General features: G+C 46.6%; 1 protein-coding gene across 2 annotated transcripts in view; it reads right to left on the bottom strand.

Annotated features, from left to right (window-relative positions):
• LOC137539267 (mitochondrial inner membrane m-AAA protease component AFG3L1-like) overlaps positions 1 to 20927 on the bottom strand; it is a 44286-nt gene extending 23359 nt beyond the window's left edge. The window contains exons 1-9 of one of the 2 annotated variants that reach the window (XM_068261823.1): positions 20766 to 20927; positions 19123 to 19204; positions 15210 to 15313; positions 13535 to 13684; positions 10424 to 10483; positions 10153 to 10277; positions 8298 to 8568; positions 3444 to 3581; positions 1914 to 2067 (exon numbers count right to left, since the gene is read on the bottom strand). In XM_068261823.1, the coding sequence (XP_068117924.1) occupies positions 1914 to 2067; positions 3444 to 3581; positions 8298 to 8568; positions 10153 to 10277; positions 10424 to 10483; positions 13535 to 13684; positions 15210 to 15313; positions 19123 to 19204; positions 20766 to 20849 (1168 nt within the window). In that variant the 5' untranslated portion in view covers positions 20850 to 20927. The remainder of the gene's footprint in view (positions 1 to 1913; positions 2068 to 3443; positions 3582 to 8297; positions 8569 to 10152; positions 10278 to 10423; positions 10484 to 13534; positions 13685 to 15209; positions 15314 to 19122; positions 19205 to 20765) is intronic. The other variant, XM_068261824.1, reaches the window with a different exon arrangement.
• Positions 20928 to 21888: the final 961 nt, after the last annotated feature.

The raw sequence follows: 21888 nt of genomic DNA, 5'->3' as shown, positions 1-21888 counted from the left end.
CCTGCTTCCTCAGGCAATAAACAACAGGAGTGATTCACAGCACGGAGTCCAAAATACGCTTGGCACCTCTGTCAAACAGATTTTGCCCGTGAAACGCGTTGCAACTTGTCTTTGGAGTATAAAAATAAATTATTTATTACTGTAATCGACAGTACCTGTGTCTGTTTTGGGTTGGCTGGTCCACCACCGCATCCCGAACGTTTTAAACGTTTTAGTGACTTTTATCCTACTGGCGCCTCTGTACAGCTCTACACAGGGATAGAATATTAGGGGTGAAGCCTTGGATCACCAGGGAAGCCATATGAGGGAGGAAGGGGGAAGCACTAGACACCAGGGAGCTGTACAGGGGAGGGCAGGAGGACAACTAGACACCAGGGAACTGTATAGGGGAGGGAGGCAGGACATTAGAAACCAAGTAACTGTATAAGGGAGAGCAGGAGGACCACTAGACACCAGCGAATTGTATAGGGGAGGGCAGGAGGACCACTAGACATCAGGAAACAGTATGGGGGGGGTGGGGGGCAGGAGGACTACTGGACACCAAGGAGCTGTATAGTGGAGGGCCGGAGGACCACTAAACACCAGGGAACTGAATAGGGGAAGACAGGAGGACCACTAGATACCAAGGAACTGTATAGGGGAGGGTAGGAGGACCACTAGACCCCAGGAAACAGTAAAGGGGGGGGGGGAAATCACTGGACACCAGGGAGCTGTATAGTGGAGGGCCAGAGGACCACTAGACACCAGGGAACTGTATAGAAGAGGACAGGAGGATCACTAGACACCAGGGAACTGAATGGGGAGGACCACTAGACACCAGGGAACTGTATAGGGGAGGGCAGGAGGACCACTAGACACCAGGGATCTGTATAGAAGAGGGCAGGAGGCCCACTAGACACCAGGGATCCGTATAGAAGAGGGCAGGAGGCCCACTAGACACCAGGGAACTGGATAGGGGAGGACAGGAGGCCCACTAGACATCAGGGAACTGTATAGGGGAAGAAGGAGGCATTAGACACCTGGGAACTTTATAAGGAAGGGAGGTGGCCACTAGACATTGAGGTTGGCCTCCGACTTTGTCCCAGTGTTCAACATAGGCCAACTATGTATTGGAGTCTGATACCTCTGATCTCGACCGCTAAATCAATGATTGCAAACAAAGATGGCGGCTCCAATAACAGCAATGCAGTTTCCTGCAGGTGGCATACATGGTCAGTGTATAAGAAATCAAACAAATGACAGCGTTCATAGGCTGCAACTGAAATGAAGACCAACAGAGGCATGCAGAGTCCCACAGGAGCTAAATACATGCCTGGAATGCAAATCATATGCAAATTATGTACTAGCCCCTAATCTAAAATTTGAATGTAAATTGAAGCATATGGATGCAGCTAGCCATAAGTATATTTATATGAGTTGTGTACAGCAAGAGACACTAGCAGCACTTCCAAACAGAGTCTGCACCTGAATTAACTACCAGCAATAGATGTGCAGAGCTCCGCAATATGGACAAAATTACACAACTTGCATTCAAAACAGGTACAGCAAAGGAGGGCGTTAGCTTCAGTATAAATAATATGTGCACAAATGATTCCCTACTAGACTTCTCCACAGCGATGACGGGCCCTCTAGGGGAAGACCTACCACTAGTCTAACGATAAAAACATAATTTTTTCCCTAGTGCTGCTAATTATAAAATGGTATATTGCTGTACCTGTTTTATATGCAAGTTGTGTAATTTTCTCCATATTGTGGAGCTCTGCACATCTATTGCAGGTAGTTAATCCAGGTGCAGCCTCTGTTTGGAAGCGCTGCCAGTGTCTCCTGCAGAGTATAGGAAAGGCTGCCACACTGAAGACTGCACACAGCTCTAGCTCAGCACTGGCTGCCTCCAGCTTGTGCACGTCACTCACCATCCATCTCCACCAGCAGCTGGTTCAGGGTGTTTTCTTGCTCGCTATTTCCTCCAAAGTTGCCCTGCCCCCTCTTCTTTCCAACAGCATCGATCTCATCAATAAACAGGATGCAAGGCGCATTGTCCCTCGCCATGGAAAACATATCCCGGACCTGCAGAGTCACAGAGTACAACCACTTATCACATACAGCCTTGGGAAAACAGCCAGTACACATCAGTCACACCTGGAACAAACATGCAGCCAGCTGAGGCACGCCTGGAACAAGCACGCAGCTGGTGGAATCCCACCTGGAACATGCATGCAGCCAGAGGAGTCCCACCGGAAACATGCATGCAGCCAGAGGAGTCCCACCGAAAACATGCATGCAGCCAGAGGAGTCCCACCGGAAACAAGTATGCAGCCAGAGGAGTCCCACCGGAAACAAGTATGCAGCCAGTGGGCTCATCCCCGGGAACAAGCCTGCAGCCAGTGTAGTTACACCTGGAACAAGCGTCCAGCCAGCGGCGTCCCACCTGGAACAAGCGTCCAGCCAGCGGCGTCCCACCTGGAACAAGCGTCCAGCCAGCGGAGTCACACCTGGAACAAGCGTGCAGCCAGCGGAGTCACACCTGGAACAAGCATGCAGCCAGCGGAGTCACATATGGAACAAGCATGCAGCCAGCGGAGTCACACCTGGAACAAGCATGCAGCCAGCGGAGTCACATAAGGAACAAGCATGCAGCCAGCGGAGTCACACCTGGAACAAGCATGCAGCCAGTGGAGTCACATATGGAACAAGCATGCAGCCAGTGGAGTCACATATGGAACAAGCATGCAGCCAGTGGAGTCACACCTGAAACAAGCATGCAGCCAGCGGAGTCACACCTGGAACAAGCATGCAGCCAGCGGAGTCACATATGGAACAAGCATGCAGCCAGCAGAGTCACACCTGGAACAAGCATGCAGCCAGTGGAGTCACATAAGGAACAAGCATGCAGCCAGCGGAGTCACACCTGGAACAAGCATGCAGCCAGCGGAGTCACACCTGGAACAAGCATGCAGCCAGTGGAGTCACACCTGAAACAAGCATGCAGCCAGCGGAGTCACACCTGGAACAAGCATGCAGCCAGCGGAGTCACATAAGGAACAAGCATGCAGCCAGCGGAGTCACACCTGGAACAAGCATTCAACCAGTGGAGTCACACCTGAAACAAGCGTGCAGCCAGTGGAGTCACATATGGAACAAGCATGCAGCCAGCGGAGTCACATAAGGAACAAGCATGCAGCCAGCGGAGTCACGTAAGGAACAAGCATGCAGCCAGTGGAGTCACATATGGAACAAGCATGTAGCCAGTGAAGTCACATATGGAACAAGCATGCAGCCAGTGGAGTCACATAAGGAACAAGCATGCAGCCAGCGGAGTCAGAGCACACCGTTTGTGCAACAGAGCAATACAAAATTAACACATCAGACAAGAAACATTTCAGAAAGGGGTGACCTGCTCTCCTCTCACTACACACCAATATCAGACTGGCAATCCCACCTACCCTGGCTGGACCAACACCAACAAACATCTCCAGGAACTCTGATCCATTCACGGTGATGAAGGGAACATTGGCTTCACCTGCTGTTGCCTTTGCAAGGAGAGTTTTGCCGGTTCCTGGGGGTCCGGTGAGCATCGCACCCTGAGAATAGAAAACAAGGTATGAAGTCAGTGTGAAGTCAATATACAAATTGCATATTCAATTCACTACATTATGTTCGGTAAAAAAATAATAAAAGCGTCAAATTACTGCATTTAGTATTTTAGACCTTTTTTCCCAAAGTCAGTAAGATTTTCACACGTGTGGTAATAGTTTGGTAATTTACTAAAAAAATGGCTTCAATTCACTAAGTAAAGGGAAAAGATTGGCAGCGCTCCTAATCAGGCTGCAACTGAAATGAAACCAACAGAGGCGTGCAGCGCCCCCCAGGGACTTACAAATAGACACACTGAATACAAATCAGATGCTAAACTATGCACTAAACTCTAATTTAAATAAATTGAATGCACGCCGATACACATGGCTGCAGCTAGCCATAGGTATATTTTTTGTACAACAGAAGATATTGGCAGCGCTTCCAAATACAGGCTGTACCCAAGTTGACCAGCCACATAGATGTGCAGAGCCCAAAACATGGGTGGATTACACAACTTGCATTCTAAACAGATGCAGCAAAGGGGGACGTTAGCTTCCAAAACAGTTTGCGCACAGATTGTTAAATACTAGACTCTTCCAAGACGATGATGTGCCCTTACAGAAGAGACCTAACCACTAGCTAAACCTGTGTGTCTTTTGCTTCGTAAAAGAGAACTGTAGTGAGAGGTATATGGAGGCTGCCATATTTATTTCCTTTTAAGCAATGCCAGTTGCCTGGCAGCCCTGCTGATCTCTTTGGCTGAAGAAGTGACTGAATCACACAAGAAAGAAGCATGCAGCTAATCTTGACATATCTGTCAAAATTGTCAAAAAAAACCCTGATCTGCTGCATGCTTGTTCAGGGTCTATGGCTGAATGTATAAGAGGCAGAGGATCAGCAGGACAGCCAGGTGACTGGTATTGCTTAAAGTATATCCGAGGTGAACTTTTACTCATTGCATAATTGTGTTCCTTTCCTATTGTTTATAGGGCATTCCTCAAGCCAGATACTTTTTTGTTTTTATTTTAATACTCTAATTTCCTATAAACTAAATAAACCACGCCCACAGGTTTTCAGAGAGCCAAGGCAGTAGCAAGGGCTCATGGGAGCTCAGTCTGGGCAGGAGGAGGAGGAGGTGTTACTAGCCATTGACTTCAGAGGCAGAGGGGAGGAGGAGGATTAGGTTTTTTTCACAGGCTTAGTGATCAATATACAGATAAGCCTGCCTCTGTGTAATGTTTACAAACAACATGGCTGCTGTCGTATCACAGAAAGAAATAATCATATTCTATTAAAGCAGTTTGCAGCTAGATTTGCTGTGTAAACTATCTAAACTTTAGATAAGATGTATAGACAAGTTACTTGTTATAGTTAGTTTTTCATCTTGGATGCGCTTTAAATGAAAATAAATATAGCAGCCTCCATACACCTCTTTCTACAGTTCTCCTTTAACACTTCTTTGCCTTTGGTTTGTGTATAAAAATAAGTTTCACAGCCTTCCAATGAGACTGCCAATGTATATTTTATAATAAAATACACTTCTTACGTATCCTTCCTTCGCATTAACATCCCCTGCAGGATGGTAACGCGAAGAAAGATACGCTTAGCCCGGGGTGCGCAGTCGCCGTCGACTTACAAGTCGATGGTAATGAAACTAGCTGGTGGCGGGTGAACGGAAGATCGTGCAGGACCAGCGCAGGACAGGACGGCTGCTGGGGGATTTGGGAAGCCCCAGGTAAGTGAAAGAGGTTTTTATTTTTGCTTATTTTCAGCTGTGCTTTAAACAGAATCTGTACTCAAATTCTTACAATAGAAAGCATACCATTCTATTCATTATGTTCTCCTGGGCCCCTCTGTGCTGTTTCTGCCACTCCCTGCTGCAATCCTGGCTTGTAATTGCCAGTTTTAGGCAGTGTTTACAAACAAAAGACATGGCTGCAAAAAGCATGTGATAGGCTCTGGGAAGCTCTGTGTGTGACTCATACAGAGCCTGCAGGGGGCCTGGAGAGGGTGTGTATAGCTTCTATCCGATCACAGCAGACCAGCACATTCCTGCCTGAGTGCCTGAGCCCGGCAATGCTGTCAGAGGAAAGAAGATTAGATTATATAACAGAGATAGTACAGCCACTGTGCAACTAGGAAAGGCTGCAGTAATCCAGACCACATTAGAACAGGTATAGGAACTTATAGGATAGAAGAAATAAGGCTGAAAATTGTTAGAGTCTCTTTAAAGGATAACTGAATTGAGAAGAATATGGAGGCTGCCATATTTATTTTCCTTTAATGTGTTCAATTTCCCCAGGATTTCTGTGCAAAAAGTGATCATATTAAATTTTCATAACTTTTTTTTCCTGTAACTTGCCAAAATGTGTCAAGCCAGGGTCTGGTATACAGTGCAGGAGAGTATTGATGTGTATGCACACCAATACTGTTCACAGCATGTTTTGTATGGACGTGTATATCCGTCAATGCTGCTACGGAGGTTAAAGAGACTCTGAAGCGAACACAAATTGCTATTTTTACCCATTAGTTTGCTTTAGTAGTCTCATTCGATGTAAAGCGCCGCATCCCGCCACAAAACGAGGGCTTTAGACCCCCCAAATCCCGGGGCAAACATCCACGGCCATCTTGGTCGTGGATTGTGCTGCCCCGAGAGGCAGAGCTTTCTGCTGTAGCTCTGCCTCTCCTGACGTCAATCGCCGTGCGGATCTCCACCTCTCCCCGCCCCTCTCTGTGAAGAAAGAGTGAGAGGGTCTGCCCCGTCCAGGAAGCGCCGGACGGATTGCCCCCCGGGGATTTGGGGTGTCTAAAGCGCTCGTTTTGCGGCAGGGATGCGGCTCTTTACATCTAGTGAGAGTACTGAAGCGAATTACTAGGTAACAATAGCAAATTTTATTCGCTTCAGTCTCTCTTTAAGCAATACCAGTTGCCTGGCAGTCCTGCTGATCCTCTGCCTCTATTACTTATAGCCATAAACCCTGAACAAGCATGCAGCAGATCAGGTGTTTCTGACCTCATTGTCAGATCTAACAAGATTAGCTGCATGCTTGTTTCTGGTAGATGCGCCTGGTGCATCCCTGACCTAGAACTGTTGTGTGCACCCCCTTTTTATTGCCTGAGGAAGCAGGATTACATCTGTGAAACGTGTTGCAAACACTTTGTGGAGTATACCAATACATTTATGTCTGTTGAAATTGACAGTTTTTGTGTCTGCTTAAAGGAGGCAAGTCCACCACTGCCTTCCAAGCATTTTTGACCTTTTTAGCCAAGTTTATACTTCTGGCGCCTCTGTTTAGTACCCAGTACTTGTATCCACCCCTGGCGGAGGGTTGTTACCCCCCCCCCTTTTTCCTATCTACAGAGAGCGACTTCTTAATCCTGAGTGGGGACAGGCTAATCTCCTCATCTGCCTACACAGTGGTTGCTTTGGAGGTAACCCTGGTTTGTGAGTATATATTTGTACTTTTAACATCATCCAATTACCGGTACATACTACACTATATTGGCTCTCGGTGTCACTTCTTTTGTTTCTGGTGTTAATCAGACACTACTGCAGCCAAATAGATCAGCAGGGCAGCCAGGCAACTGGTATTGTTTAAAAAGAAATAAATATGAGAGCCACCATATTCTTCTCACTTCAGTTGTCCTTTAACCTGTTGTCGACTGCTCCGCGCAGTGAACGCGGCGGTAGCCCCAGGACCACTCCACGCCGATTAGCGTGAATGGCTTATTATGGGTATTGCCTATGTGCGTGCATCTCTACTTGGATGACGGAGCTCTGCTAGCCTTTGGTCTCCCATCGGCCGCTCGGAGACTGTTAGACACCGCCGTCTTTTATCACTGTACAGGCAGCACTGTACTGGGGACAGCTGTGTGACACCTCTGTCCCCATGGGAGGCAAAATTGTGATCCGTTGTCATAGGCTGGCGGGGGGAGGGAGGGGGATTGCAAGATCAAATTAAAGAAAGTAAAAAATAATAGACCCCACCAATAGAGAGCTCTGTCGGTGGGGGGAAAAGGGGGGTGAATCACTTGTCTGCTGAGTTGTGCGGCCCTGCAGCGAGGCCTTAAAGCCGCAGTGGCCCATTTAGTTAAAAATGGCCTGGTCACTAGGGGGGTTTAACACTGCGGTACACAAGTGGTTAAAGGGAAGGTTCAGGCAAAATAAAAAATCCAAATCCACTAACCTGGGGTTTCCTCCAGCCCGTGACAGGCAGGAAGTGCCCTCGCCGCCGCTCCGCAGGCTCCCGGTCTTCTCCGGTGGCAGGCCGGCTGCCAGGTCAGGCTCTTCTGCGCTTCAATAACGGTTTCTTCTGCACTCCACGCGGGCGCGCTGACGTCATCGGATGTCCTCCAGGCTGTACCGCGCAGGCACAGTAGTTCTGCGCCTGCACAGTACAGCCCGGATGACTTCAGCGCGCCCGCGTAAAGCGCAGAAGAGACGTCATTGAAGCGCAGAAGAGGCCCGATCAGGAAGCTGGCCGGGCCAGATCGGGTCGGCCACCGGGAGCCTGCGGAGCGGCATCGAGGGCACCTCCTGCCTGCCACGGGCTGGAGGAAGCCCCAGGTAAGTGGATTTGGATTTTTTATTTTGGCCCCATAGTCCCTGGATATTTCCTTTAAGACTAGGGAATTGTGGGATGTAGCTGGTTATCAGTTATGGCACACTGCAAATCACCATTGCACCTTGGCCCGCCATACTGCCACGCTGTGGGCCTTACCCGAGGAATCTTTGCTCCCAGATCATGGTACTGTTTGGGATTTTTGAGAAAATTCACAAACTCCATTATCTCCAGTTTTGCCTCTTCGCATCCAGCCACGTCCTTAAACTTGACATCAATCTGCCCTTTCAGCATCTTGGCTGTGGTCCCACCGATATCAAAGATGCTGTTCCTCCCCCCAGTCGCTGCGCCCATTGGGCCTCTGCGCCGCATGTACAACAGGAAGGCCACAATCACAATCGTTGGAATGAAGTTCATTAAAATAGACCGCCTGCAAGAGTCCAATAAAGAAAAGACACACGAAAGTAATGTACAATAATGTGGGGAACAACAATCTGCTTACACAAAGGTGCCTTCACCATCATCCCCCTCTGCAGTGCTACAGGTGCAAATACATTATTCCATATTGCAGCCCCATCCACCTTCCAAGTCGATAATTTTATTGAATTGTCACAACGGGGTCGTCCTATCGATCTTTCAATCGATTTCAGGCTGAAATCTGTCGAAATGAAAGGATCGATTGGGAATGATGGCAAAATCTCAGTCATAAGACCCTGATCGGGTGCACGATGGTAACGTCATTCCATATCGTGACGATTGACGGACTCCTGACCAGCGTCCCCACAAGTGTGTAAGTGCCCCGCCCTGTGCCAGTGAGACTCCTGGAACCCTCCGTTTGGAGTCACCACAAGCGCTTGTGCGACGGGAATCTGACGCATGTTGTGATGTCACTATGCGCAAAGTCACATGGTACAGCTGCTCGCGATGGTGCTGAACAACGGAGGTCAGGAGTCGCGTTGGCGGAGAGTTAGGACTTTACACTGAACGCAGGCATGAGGGAGGAAACTGGTTGAAATCCATTGGGAAACTACTGTATGTGCAGTGTGTGTGCAGGCAACAGATCCCTCTCTGATCAGATTCCATCAGAGAGATATCGATCTGGCCATACGTCAAGTGTTGTGTTTCACTTACCTTTGCCTTTTATTCTGCTTTTAACAAAGTTTTATTCCTCCTGGGCCCCTCTTCATTGCTCTTACAGCAACGACCAAACATTTCTACCAATAAAGAAATTTCAACTGACCCAGGAAGAGAATGGAATAAAATACTGGCAGCCAGAGGCTTTCGCTCACTGGCTATTTTTAGTCTCTCCCAGGGTCACTGGCGACTACAATTATTAGGACTTTTGCTTGTCACATATGGAGCTGTTTGGAGTATCTGCACATAGTCCACACCAATCTCCTTCCTCAACATCTGAAAGTTCTTTTTATATTATTACCTGGTTGACCCTGTTCATACTGCCAGGCAAGAGGAAGCTCTCTGTCCAGCAGCCTCCCACTGCTCCTCAGCTTCCTCCCTGGTAGTGACTAGTCACAGTGACTGACTGTGTTCAGGCCAGTGAAAGCTGTGCAGTTTGGTCCGTTTAGAAGCAAAGTGGCAGCCAATGTCGTGGCGACATATCACTACCAGAGAGGAGGCTGGGGGGCAGTGTGACAATGCCAGGCAGAAAGCTTTCGCCCGCCAACTTCCTAATAGAGCAGGAGCAACTAGGTAATAATAATATAAAATAAACTTTTTTTCTGCTGAGTTCTGTGACTTTGCGCACAGACTGTGGATAGAATACTTTGGTTTCTGGGGTGCTGTTTATGCTAATAAGGAACCGGTTTATTATACTGTTTACTAGAAGAGTTTCTATGAGCTCTTTTCTTTACTTCTGTCACATGGTGGCACATGGGGACAATCGCTAATGGTTTCGATGAATTTGCATATTAGAAGCTTCTCCCTCCACAGTCACATACTGAGGGAAGATCAATAATAGTTTAGTGTGGAGTTTACACAGTGATATCTGCAGACTCACCAATTCATCTGACTGCGGTAGACGACCGTGACGTGTTCTGCTGACTCCAATCCCATTTCTAGCTGTGCAGCCTCCAGGTTCCGTTCAAAGGTGTCCACACTGCCGAGGTTAAACCATACAGGATTCTGCAAGTGACAGTAAGTGACACGGGGTAAGTGACAGCTGATGTAGTAACAGCTGGAAGGACATCACTCAGAGCCCCAGCACAAGCATTGTATGGAATCACTTTGTTCAGCATGCCGACGCCCACATGTAGACCCTCAGTACTCACCTCGCCATTGGTAGGAATCACTCTCACATACTCCTTATTGACAATCTCCAGACGGCTCACCTGCAGCAAACGCGGCAGACAGAGGGAAAGACAAGAACGAGATCACATTATCTATGAGAACTTCTCTGATAAAACCTTCCTCAATGAATGCATACACAAATCTAACAGACGGAGAAGAAAGACATTTCCTAGCGCCCCAAGACCTGGAACCCAAGGCAGCAGCACGGTGGCGTAGTGGTTAGCACTCTCGCCTTGCAGCGCTGGGTCCCGGTTCGAATCCCAGCCAGGTCAACACCTGCAAGGAGTTTGTACTTTCTCACCGTGGCTGCGTGGGTTTCCCCCGGGTACTCCAGTTTCCTCCCACATCCCAAAAACACACAGATAAGTTAATTGGCTTCCCCCTAAATTTTCCCTAGGCTATGATGCACACACTACATGATACATACATACACATGACTATGGTAGGGACTAGACTGTGAGCCCCTCTGAGGAACAGTTAGTGACAAGACAATATATACTCTGTACAGCGCTGCAAAATGTCGTCGCTATATAAATACTTAAATAAATAAAAAATAAACCCATTAGCAGCGCTTTAGTAGCCTTGCCGATCGGTAAAGCCCTACAGCAGTGGAACCCTATGAGAGTGGTTCCATTTTCACACTTGCGCTCGGTGATGAGGCTGCAGCATTTTTGGGGTGATCGCACTGAAGGGATGCAGGGCATAATCATGATCACGCTGGGAATTGCGGTAAGATTATGAATTTCCGCAATTTTGGAAAACGTCAACACTTTGTGATCAGTGGGTCCTAGACCTTAAACTTGGGACAATATAAAGTTTCTGTTCATATTCAGATTACAGTTATTTGCTTTATCACAGGAACCAGAGAGGTGTGACCATTTACCAAACACTAATCACTTACCAGACTCCTCTCCAGGGCCATTTACCAGCCCCTGTCCTGGTGCATGAGCCAGTCAGGAAAAACTTTCAAAATAACCTCTCCAAGTACAACTATAGGCCAGCAAGGTGTCACTTAGGACTCATTCACACTAGGGGCTTGATTCATAAAGCTGCGCTGCTAAAGCAGCACAGTTTTATGTGTAGGAGCGCTCGCTATGCACACCTTACATAGCAAAACGCGTAAGTTTACATGCAGGCGGTCCTTTAAAGTATTGCGACTGGGATACTTCACTAGCGGCTGCTACTATGTCAATTAACATGTAGTTGACACAGTAGCAGCCACTAGTGGAGTATCGTGGTTACGATACTTCAAAGGACCGCCCACATATAAAGTTGTGCGCATTGCTAAGTAAGTAACGTGCGTAACTAAGGAAGGCATGCTCCTCACACAGCAGGCTTGCATAGCAGCCGCTCCTTCACATTAAGCTACACTGCTTTAGCAGCGCAGCTCAAAGTGTAACTGTTGAGCATAAAATCAATTCTTTATTTTTATCTGGCAAACAAGTAATAAGGATGCTAATAAGGCAATCCAAAAGTTAAAATCACTATTACTTTACTTGTTGATATATGATCATTCCCCGGTTTAACTGACTCTTATTTGGTACACACAAAATTTGGTACACAAAAAGGACGTTCCAGGCCATGCTAGGTTGTCCTTTTTTGCTTCTATACTTCCCCCTCAGCCTTAACTAATGCAGCCTGTTTTCCCCTCCCACACACCTGTTCCTCTCTGATTGGCCAATATTTCTCATGCTGAGACAACGCACTTTCTATAATAAAGGGCGGGCAAATCAGGAAGAGGAGAGTAAGGGAGGAAATGACATCAGGATTGGCTTCAAAATAGCCACAGTTAAGATGGGAAATGCTAAGAAGGATTTTCTCTATTTTTACTGTAGAAAAGTAAATAAAATCAAAACGTGGACAGTGCAATACATATATTGTATAAGTAGAGCAAGTATTCATCTACTTACTGTATTTTTCGGACTATAAGACGCACTTTTTCTCCCCCAAAAGTAGGGAGAAAAAAAAAGTGGGTGATGAGAGGGCGCCAGTAGACAATGCTGTATGGAAGCCTCTGAGGACTTTGCCGTTATAGCGGCTGAAGACGAACATCTCTGCCGGCATTGAGCAGACAGGAGGATCATAGAGGCGCAGCATCCACGGACATTACAGCGGCTTCTGCTTTGCCGTAAGGAAACACCGAGGATCGCGCTAATACGGGGCTAAGGAAGCGAAAGGGTCCCAGCCAGGACGAGCACTGCAATTCATCACAGCGGCTGCTGCTATGCCGCTCAAGCACCTGGGATCTCGCTGCTTTTTGCTACCTCCCCAACGCGGACGTCACTAGTTTCATTTACAGCCTGGACACTCACACTGGACCTGTCTACTTTTTGAAGAAGCTGCTACCCAGGCTGGTGAGCTCTGAAATGTAATTGTAGTGGCTAGCTAGTGTAGCTGGGGGGGGAGCAGGGGTTTGTGTAGTGTAGTGTAGCTGTGGGGGGCATAAGGGTTTAGTGAAGTATAATGTAGTATGGTTGGTGGGGAGGCAGAGGTTAGTGTAGCTGGACGGAGTAACGTTGAGTCATCCTGGAGGGAAAGGTCTATAAGACACTCCTGCACCATGGATGCACCTAGGTTTAGTTTTTTTTTTTTTTTCCTGGTTTTTGCCCTCTAAGCCTGGGTACGTCTTATAGCCCGGAGCGTCTTATAGTCCGAAAAACATGATATATAGGTGTTTGTTTTTTTTAGATAGTATGGCTGACAGCTCCTCTGAATCAAGTCCTATGTGAGTTGTAGTGGGTTGTGATTCACTGCGCATAGTGTGCGTTTTACTTGGTAACATGAAAGTCCATAGACTTTCATTTTATAATTCACCCTACAACAGTGAGTTGCTGTGCAGTGCATTTCTACTGATTGGGAGTCAAAACTTATGGAAATGCACAACAACTCACAAACCCATTCACACTTTTTTATTTATGCATTTTAACTCACTGACTAGTGTGAGTGAGCCCTTACCATCCCCTAAACAGATACATCCCCAAACCGATCAGGAGTCAAATACCGGCCTCCCCAAGGTACCAGTACTGGCCAGTCAGATGTCGCCTATCACCACCTCTCCAGGTACAGCTATAGGCTAGCCAAGTCTAACTTACCAACCCCCTCTCCAGGTACTGCTGCACAAACTGCTTCCAGCTGATCTCCGTCTGGGATTTCTGCAGGTAATATAAAGCAAATCCTGAGGCGATACCAGCCGCCAGAATGGCGAGACTGCGGAAATCCTTATCTTCCCATGGGATGTCACCCTAGGAGAGAAAAGCATAGGTAAGGAGGACTGGGAGTATCTGATGGAAAGCGTTGTTATAGGCTGCATTCAGGGGCTGTCTCCTCCCCCATCAGAGGAGGTCTCCTCCCCCAATTAGAGAATGTCTCCTCCCCATCATTATACCATCCAGCCATCTTGTCACCCACTAGAGTTGTATGGAAAGTGATCTGTTCCTTCATATAACACTACCAAACCAATGTCTGTAACATTGTATTTGTAAGACTGTGCAAAGAATAAAAAAAAAAACAAGGTAGATTTGGCATGCACAGCTTTCAGCCAAGCACAATTATTAACACCTTGTACTCAAAACACATGCTTATAACAGAATTAATCACTCACAGAAATAAGTAGTCAATAAGACTGCAGTATCTATTGTACTTGCCCAGTTCACCCTGTCACATTTCCCTCCAGAGAACTAGTCTCAAATCTACCAATCAGCAAGCAAAAATTTTATGTTGTAGAACCAGAATTTCAAGCTGAAGGCAATTGTGGTTCTTAAACTTTATACACAGGGAACCCATGCATGCGCACAAGTGTGGGCTGACTGATGCAGTTAGAGTAGGGACCAGATGCTAGGTGGGAAACTTGTTTGTTCCAGAAAATGTTTTGTCATAACTGCATGTGAGGTTCTCAGATTCAGCACAACCTGACGAAGCTCAAAGGAAGTTAGTGATTATATATAAATATGCTCAATAAAAGTTAAGTCTTGCACCGCCTACAGCTGATACAGAATACTGCTGTCAGACTGCTAACCAACCAACCCCGTCACTGCCACATAACGCCAGTCCTGCACTCCCTTCACTGGCTACCTATAGAATGAAGGGTCCTATTCAAGATCGGCCTACTGACATTTAAATCGCTGAATAATCTGGGCTCTGGATACATGAAAGAAATGTTACAGCTGCGTAGCAATCCCCACATTCTCAGATCCACAGGTTCTAATAATCTAGTCATACCCAGAGTCCACTTGGAAACTTTTGGTCCCAGAGCCTTCTGTCATGCTGCCCCTACGTTTTGGAACCATTCTATAGGTAGCCAGTGAAGGAAGTGCAGGACTGGCGTTATGTGGCAGTGACGGGGTTGGTTGGTTAGCAGTCTGACAGCAGTATTCTGTATCAGCTGTAGGCGGTGCAAGACTTAACTTTTATTGAGCATATCCCTGGACGTGTTTAAATTCAGACTGAAAACCCACCTGTTCAGTTTGGCATTTGCAGAATTATAACTTTTGTTGTGTGAATACTTCATCCTACTACCAATTACTGAATCTGAGAGAGCCTAAGCGCTTTGATTGGAGAAAAGCGCTATAGAAATGTTATTGTATTGTATTATTTTCAGCGTAGACTGCATTTTTCTTACGCTGATTTACAGAAGGGTGTCTGGGTGTGTTATTGGCATTGCCTCAGGTACTATGGACAAGGTTATCACACTCTGATCACAGCTTCTGCAGCATAACTGATAACACAACCCTGTGTGCTACTCCAAAGCTATATCAAGAAACGGGGCACCTTCTGTATCCGCTGCCACCAGGCTGCAGCTTTCTTCTTGCCATTCTTGTTGTTGTTGTTGCTGCTACTGCTGCTGCCCTGTGAGCCGCCCTCTTTTGACTTGTCTGTGAATAGAGAAGGTAAGTGGTAATTACCAGCAGTCACAAAGAACTATGATAACCGCTCATTAAAGAGTACCTGAAGTGAAAATTAAAGATGGTTGTTCTTACATACACTTTTGAAATCTTTAATATGTACCCAGCCACACCCCATTGTAAAACATGCGGAGGCAGTTTTCCCGCCAAGCTCCCAGGAGGCTGTGGAAAACGTGACATTACCTCCCCTCCTCCTCCAGCCCAGGCGCACCAATCAGATCTTGCGGCTATTATAGGGAGGGGTTTTTTTCATGTCATACTTCACGCTACCTGTAGACTCCTACAACCCATGCACAAGATGGCGGCACTGTCAGTGCCATTCAAATGATGACCGTAATCAAATAGTGCGAATGAAGCATAGGTTAATGTTTTTTACACAATTATTAAAAGTTACAAATGATTATTACTATTTACAGATATGTTTAATTGATCTAAGGTACTCTTTAACACAACTAGTTACAGAATTACAGGTTCAGCACCAGGCTGAAGGCAAAGCAGTGTTCTCCCCAAGCCCTGTCAGGCGGGCTCACCGCCCAGCTGTCATCAGCTCTCCTCCTCACTCCCCTCCTATCAGAACGGCCCATCCTCTAGGGGGCAGAAGCGCTGTACACTGATACAGCAGACACTTTCTCACACTCTCTGCTGCTGACACACAACAGGAGAGCTGCCAGCGTGTGCATTTCGCCACTTATCCTCATTAAAGGGACCCTGAGCACCTCTCATGTGTACGCCTTTAAGCCAGATTTCCAACAAAGTCGTGCTATGACCCCTCTGGAGGAGCCTCTTGCAATGAACATGCGTGTCACTTCCTCATCCTGCTTCATTCAGTGATGCACTTCTCTAACAGAGAAGACAGGGGTGACTCGGAAGTTATAACATAGCCAAGATGGCAGCCGCAATTTTTAAACTGAAATCGAATGAAAACTTTTTGGTGAAGAACAGCGATTCAGTCATCAAATGAAAGGAGTTCACAAGCTACAGAAAGGTATGCATCTTTAAGTATTTTGCTGTACTGGTCGCAGTCTGAAAGGCATACCCATGAGAGGTGCTCGGAGTCCCTTTAATATTTACTGCAGTCCTAGCTTGCCCCACCACCTACACGTGCTGCAGCAGTGCCAGGGGTACGTTTTTCCTATGTCTGAGAAAACTAAGCCTACAGTGCAATGTGTGTAGTGTGCATGTTTCCTTCCCTGTGTGTACTGTATTTCCCTGTGTGTACTGTACTTCCCTGTGTGTACTGTATTTCCCTGCTTCGCTCCACCCAGCTACATTTTCCTGCCACAGACAAGCATTTGATGGCTGGAACAATCATTAGTGATCATTTGTCCATACAGGTATCTCCCCTGTCTTCTCACAAGCAATCAGCAGGACTGGAGATGTTCAGCTGACTGCTCTGTCCTGAGGTGTCACTGGTGTGCTGCATGTTGTGTGGCTGTATCCCTCCAGCTACCTGGTCAATATTCATCAGTGGTATAAGCAGGGGTGTTGGTGAGGCGGCAGAGAGGGAGGGGTGGGGCAGAGCTTGGAAGGCCTAGTGCCGTGATCTCTCTGCTGGAACTGCATAGTGACAGCAGAACAAGGGGGCCATTCAGCCTCCAGCACTTTCCTCTTACAGGCAGATACCTCTTGCTGGACATTTGCTTTACAGCTTAAAGGGAACCTAAACTGAGAAGGATGTGGATTTTTCCTTTTAAAATACTACCAGTTACCTGACTCTTATGCTGATCTTGTGTCCCTAATACTTTTAGCCACAGCCCCTCAACAAGCATGCAGATCAGGTGCTCTGACTGAAATCAGACTGGATAAGCTGCATGCTTGTTTCAGGTGTGTGATTCAGCCACTACTGCAGTCAAAGAGATCAGCAGGACTGCCAGGCAACTGGTATTGTTTAAAAGGAATCATCCATATCCCTCTCAGTTAAGGTTCCCTTTAAAGAGAATCTGTATTGTTAAAATCGCACAAAAGTAAACATACCAGTGCGTTAGGGGACATCTCCTATTACCCTCTGTCACAATTTCGCCGCTCTTCGCCGCATTAAAAGTGGTTAAAAACAGTTTTAAAAAGTTTGTTTATAAACAAACAAAATGGCCACCAAAACAGGAAGTAGGTTTATGTACAGTATGTCCACACATAGAAAATACATTCATACACAAGCAGGCTGTATACAGCCTTCCTTTTGAATCTCAAGAGATCATTTGTGTGTTTCTTTCCCCCTGCAGCTATCTTCCACTGAAGTGTCAGGCTGTTTCTTCCTGCAGAGTGCAGACAGCTCTGCCTGTATGTAATTCCTCAGTATGTGAAAGCCCAGCCTGCTCAGAGGAGGATTTATCCAGCTTGTAAAAGATAATAGAGCAGAGAGAAGCTGCACTAATCTAAATAACACACAGCAGTGTGCATAGAGGGGCCTGGAAGGGGGAGTTCATAGCAGAACCACAACACTGAAGAACTTGGCAGCCTTCCAGACACAGGCTGACAAGTCTGACAAGAGAGAGATAAGTTGATTTATTACAGAGATGGTGATAGTAGAACGTGCTGCAGTAAGCCAGAACACATTAGAATAGCTTTTGGAACTTGTAGGATGATAAAAAACAGGATGCAATTTTTGTTACGGAGTCTCTTTAAGAGTCAAACTATCCAGTAACTGAAGTGTTAGAAACTGCAATGAAATAATTCATAAAGCTTCCCCAGACATTTCCATTCTGGATTCTGACAGCACTGCAAATATTAGTGTTAAAGTGTAACTGTCGGGCATAAAATCAAAAATCAATTCTTTATTTTTATCTGGTAAACAAGTAATGCGGATGCTAACCAGGCAATCCAAAAGTTAAAATCTCTATTACTTGTCTTGTTTATAAATGATCATTCCCCAGTTTACCCGACTCTTATTTGGTACGTTGCCACACAAAGGAAGTTGCAGGGAATGCTGGGTTGTCTTTTTTTGCTTCTTTATTTCCCCTCAGACTTAACTAATGTACAGAAGCAAAAAAGGACAACCCAGCATGCCCTGCAACTTCCTTTTTGCGGCAACGTACCAAATAAGAGTCAGGTAAACTGGGGAATGATCATTTATAAACAAGAAAAGTAATGGAGATTTTAACTTTTGGATTGCCTGATTAACATCCTTATTACTTGTTTACCAGATAGAAATAAAGAATTGATTTTTGATTTTATGCCCGACAGTTGCGCTTTAAAGCTCGGGTCATAAAGGAAATACTTACCTAAGAGGGAAGGCTCTGGATCCTGCAGAGGCATCCCAGCCCCCCGTTGCCGCTCGCGGACCCACCGAAGTTTCCCAACAAGTGCTTGTTGGAAATCTTATCAGGGCCGCGATCCTCTTCAAGCCCTAGCGTAAGTGTACTGAGCTTGCGCGATCACAGCCACGCCTTGGCCATTAGCCAAAGCCACTCGTGCTACAGTGCAGGCGTGGCTGTATTTACGCGCAGTGTTCTCCCCAGGCTCTTTTAGTCGGGTGCTGCACCCGGCTAATTTTGATGAGCACCCGGCTGTCATTTGCTCGCCTCTTCAAATGCTGTAAGTAAAGTCGCGCTGGCCCTGCATTCCTCCATTGCGCACCACCCGAGTACTTTTTGATGCCACCCGGCTGGAAAACATTTCTGGGGAGAGCACTGACGCGGATACAGCACTTCCACTCTCATGCTTGAAGAGGAGCAGGGCCTGGCACAAGGGATCCGCAGACATCATTTCCACGATTTATATTAACAGATATATTTTTTGTTTTTTTTTTTACAATAGCTCTGCTGTAAAAGTGGAGAACGAACCTTTAAGTGGATTGGAACCCAAAAAGGACAGTACTGGTGATGGTCTCCATGTGAGGGTCCTCCTGATTGGCTGAAACAAACACTAATTTGATGTCAGGCTTATTATCATCACACAATACTTACAATAGTTTTACTAACACGCCACGTCAATCTGTTATTCAGAGGATATTGCTTTCTCTCGCTCTGCCATCTGTTGCCCTCTCCCCACCTCTCCTTCTGTCTCTACAGCCTATCTGTCAATATCTGCAATTGTAAGAGCTTTCTCATGCTTGCTTCTCTCAACCAAAATCATTCAGTTGTAGTGTACACAGCAAGCAAATGTAAGACATGGTCACAGGATACATGAACAACCATTACACTTATTGATATTTTTAACTGATATGACACGCTATGGGTGCTGCAAATGATTGCTGATCGCATGATTTTTGGCCAAAATCGATTGCACTGGATGGAAGATTCCAATCGATCAGTGGTTTTATTTCTCTCCGACCAATGCAGCAGATGAGCTTATTCGCAGTTGTCTGCCAGCGATTCCTCCCATGTCTTCTCTCCACCATTACTGATACAATCTTGATTGTACAGTCTTACCACTATTCTGTTACAAGAGGAACTACCTGAAGTATATCTCTCAGTGTAGGGCCAGTTTAAATAGGCGTTTAAATCGGTCTCTCACTCAAATGCTTTGTTGCTTCCAGGATCACCTGAATCGACGGGGAAAATCAGGATCCGAAGCGGAGTTTGCACAAACGACAGTAAACGATCGTACAGGTGCTGTCTATTCACTTGAACATACAGAGCTTAAACCACGAATGCCGCAGCCTGTCGTTTAGCGCTCATGCGAACCGGACCTTAACCTTCTACTACACAGATTTGGTAAGAAGGTACAATCAAGACTGGATCATTGATGGGAACTTTTAAACTAAAAGAGAATTTTGAGATGAGAAAGAGGGACACGCAAGTCACGCATACCATAAAGTTTTCATAAGAAAAATATGTTGTTTTATAATCCAAACCACACTGGTCCTTTCTATCCTCGTTTCTTTTTCCTTCCTAACATTTTAAAATTAGTAATATATCAATTTAAAGGATGGGAATACAGTTTAGAATCAAACACATTTTGTAGTAGAGAATACATATGTTTACATAGAAAGAGGGACAAATGAGGAGGAGAGAGGAATAGAGGGGCAGGGCTCCCAAAGAGGGGCTGTCCTTCCAAAAAAAAGGACAGCTGGAACTCAGAGCTATGGTTACGGGGGTACATATGGGGAGGCGGCACATCTATAGGGTCATATATGTGAGGGGAGCACTCCTATTCGGAGGGGGGGGGGGGGGTATGCATTATGTAATTGTTATATAATGGATTACATTCATAGAAGGGGCTATACATCAGGTACATCTATCTATAGTCATATATGGGAGGGGAGCACTCCTATTCGGAGGGGGGTATTCATTATGTAATTGTTATATAATGGATATTACATTCATAAAAAGGGCTATAAATCAGGTACATCTATCTATAGGGTCATATGTGGGAGGGGAGCACTCCTATTGAGAAGGGGTATGCATTATGTAATTGGTATATAATGGCTATTACATTCATAGGAGAAGGGAGCTATAGATCAGGTACATCTCTGCTCTCTCACCTGTCTCCCCGCAGCCCCTGACGCCAGGCACAGGAGACCCCTGCGGCACCCCTCAGCCAGCAGCCGCCCGATCCCAGCACTCATCTCCCTTCTCCCAGGTCGGGGCTGAGGCAATGTCACTGCAATTCCCTTCTGCCAACTTCCAGCCAATAGCGAGGCACCGATCTGCACAGGCACTGCTCAGGGCACCTCGCGGGGTCCTTCTGCAGGGGCCTCATCTGTCCGGCAGAAATTTCATTCCTGGGGGAACGGTTGCAGGGTAGAATAGTTCCTACATGAAGGTGCACTGATGAGCTGCTGCTCATATAATACTATACTTCTTGTGTTTCTGTATATTAGGAGGTTTGGGGACCATTTATTTGAAAGTTTTTCCTTTGGAGGAGTAAATGTGTATGAACCTAAAGTCCCCCAAAAAAACCGAGATGAACTCACCTGGGGCTTCCCTCAGCCCCCAGCAGACGATCGGTGCCCTCGCAGCTCCGCTCCGATGCCTCTGGACCCGCGGGCGAGCACTTCCGGTTTGGCCGTCACCGGCCGACAGGCATGGGAACGCGAGTGATTGTTCGCGTTCCCAGCCTGTATATTGCCCCCTATGCTGCTATTGCGACCTCCTGGCCGCAATAGCAGCATAGGGGGCGATATACAGGCTGGGAACGCGAACAATCACTCGCGTTCCCATGCCTGTCGGCCGGTGACGGCCAAACCGGAAGTGCTCGCCGGCGGGTCCAGAGGCATCGGAGCGGAGCTGCGAGGGCACCGATCGTCTGCTGGGGGCTGAGGGAAGCCCCAGGTGAGTTCATCTCGTTTTTTTGGGGGGACTTTAGGTTCACTTTAAGGCTTTGTTCACATCTAAAATCGAAATCACTGAAGGTCACGTTTTGCGATTTTGAGAGTGATCCTTTTCCCCCCTCCCGATGCTTACCTGCGCAATACGATTTTTTGTAAAGCGCTTTTCAAAGCTCTTTTGCAGAGCGATTTCCTTTTTTTACTTCCTGACGCAAGTCAGAAAGTGAACTCTTTGTCCCGGAAAAGAATAAATACAATGTATTTTATCTTAAAAGCGTGAACGCAATCGCTGCACAAAGCAATTTTTTGAGCGTTTTGCGTTTTTCCTATACCTTCC

Source organism: Hyperolius riggenbachi, chromosome 11, assembly GCF_040937935.1.
Source record: "Hyperolius riggenbachi isolate aHypRig1 chromosome 11, aHypRig1.pri, whole genome shotgun sequence".
NCBI classification, from domain to species: domain Eukaryota; kingdom Metazoa; phylum Chordata; class Amphibia; order Anura; family Hyperoliidae; genus Hyperolius; species Hyperolius riggenbachi.
Note: the sequence above shows the minus strand (reverse complement) of the source record. Positions and strands in the feature narration are given on the sequence as shown.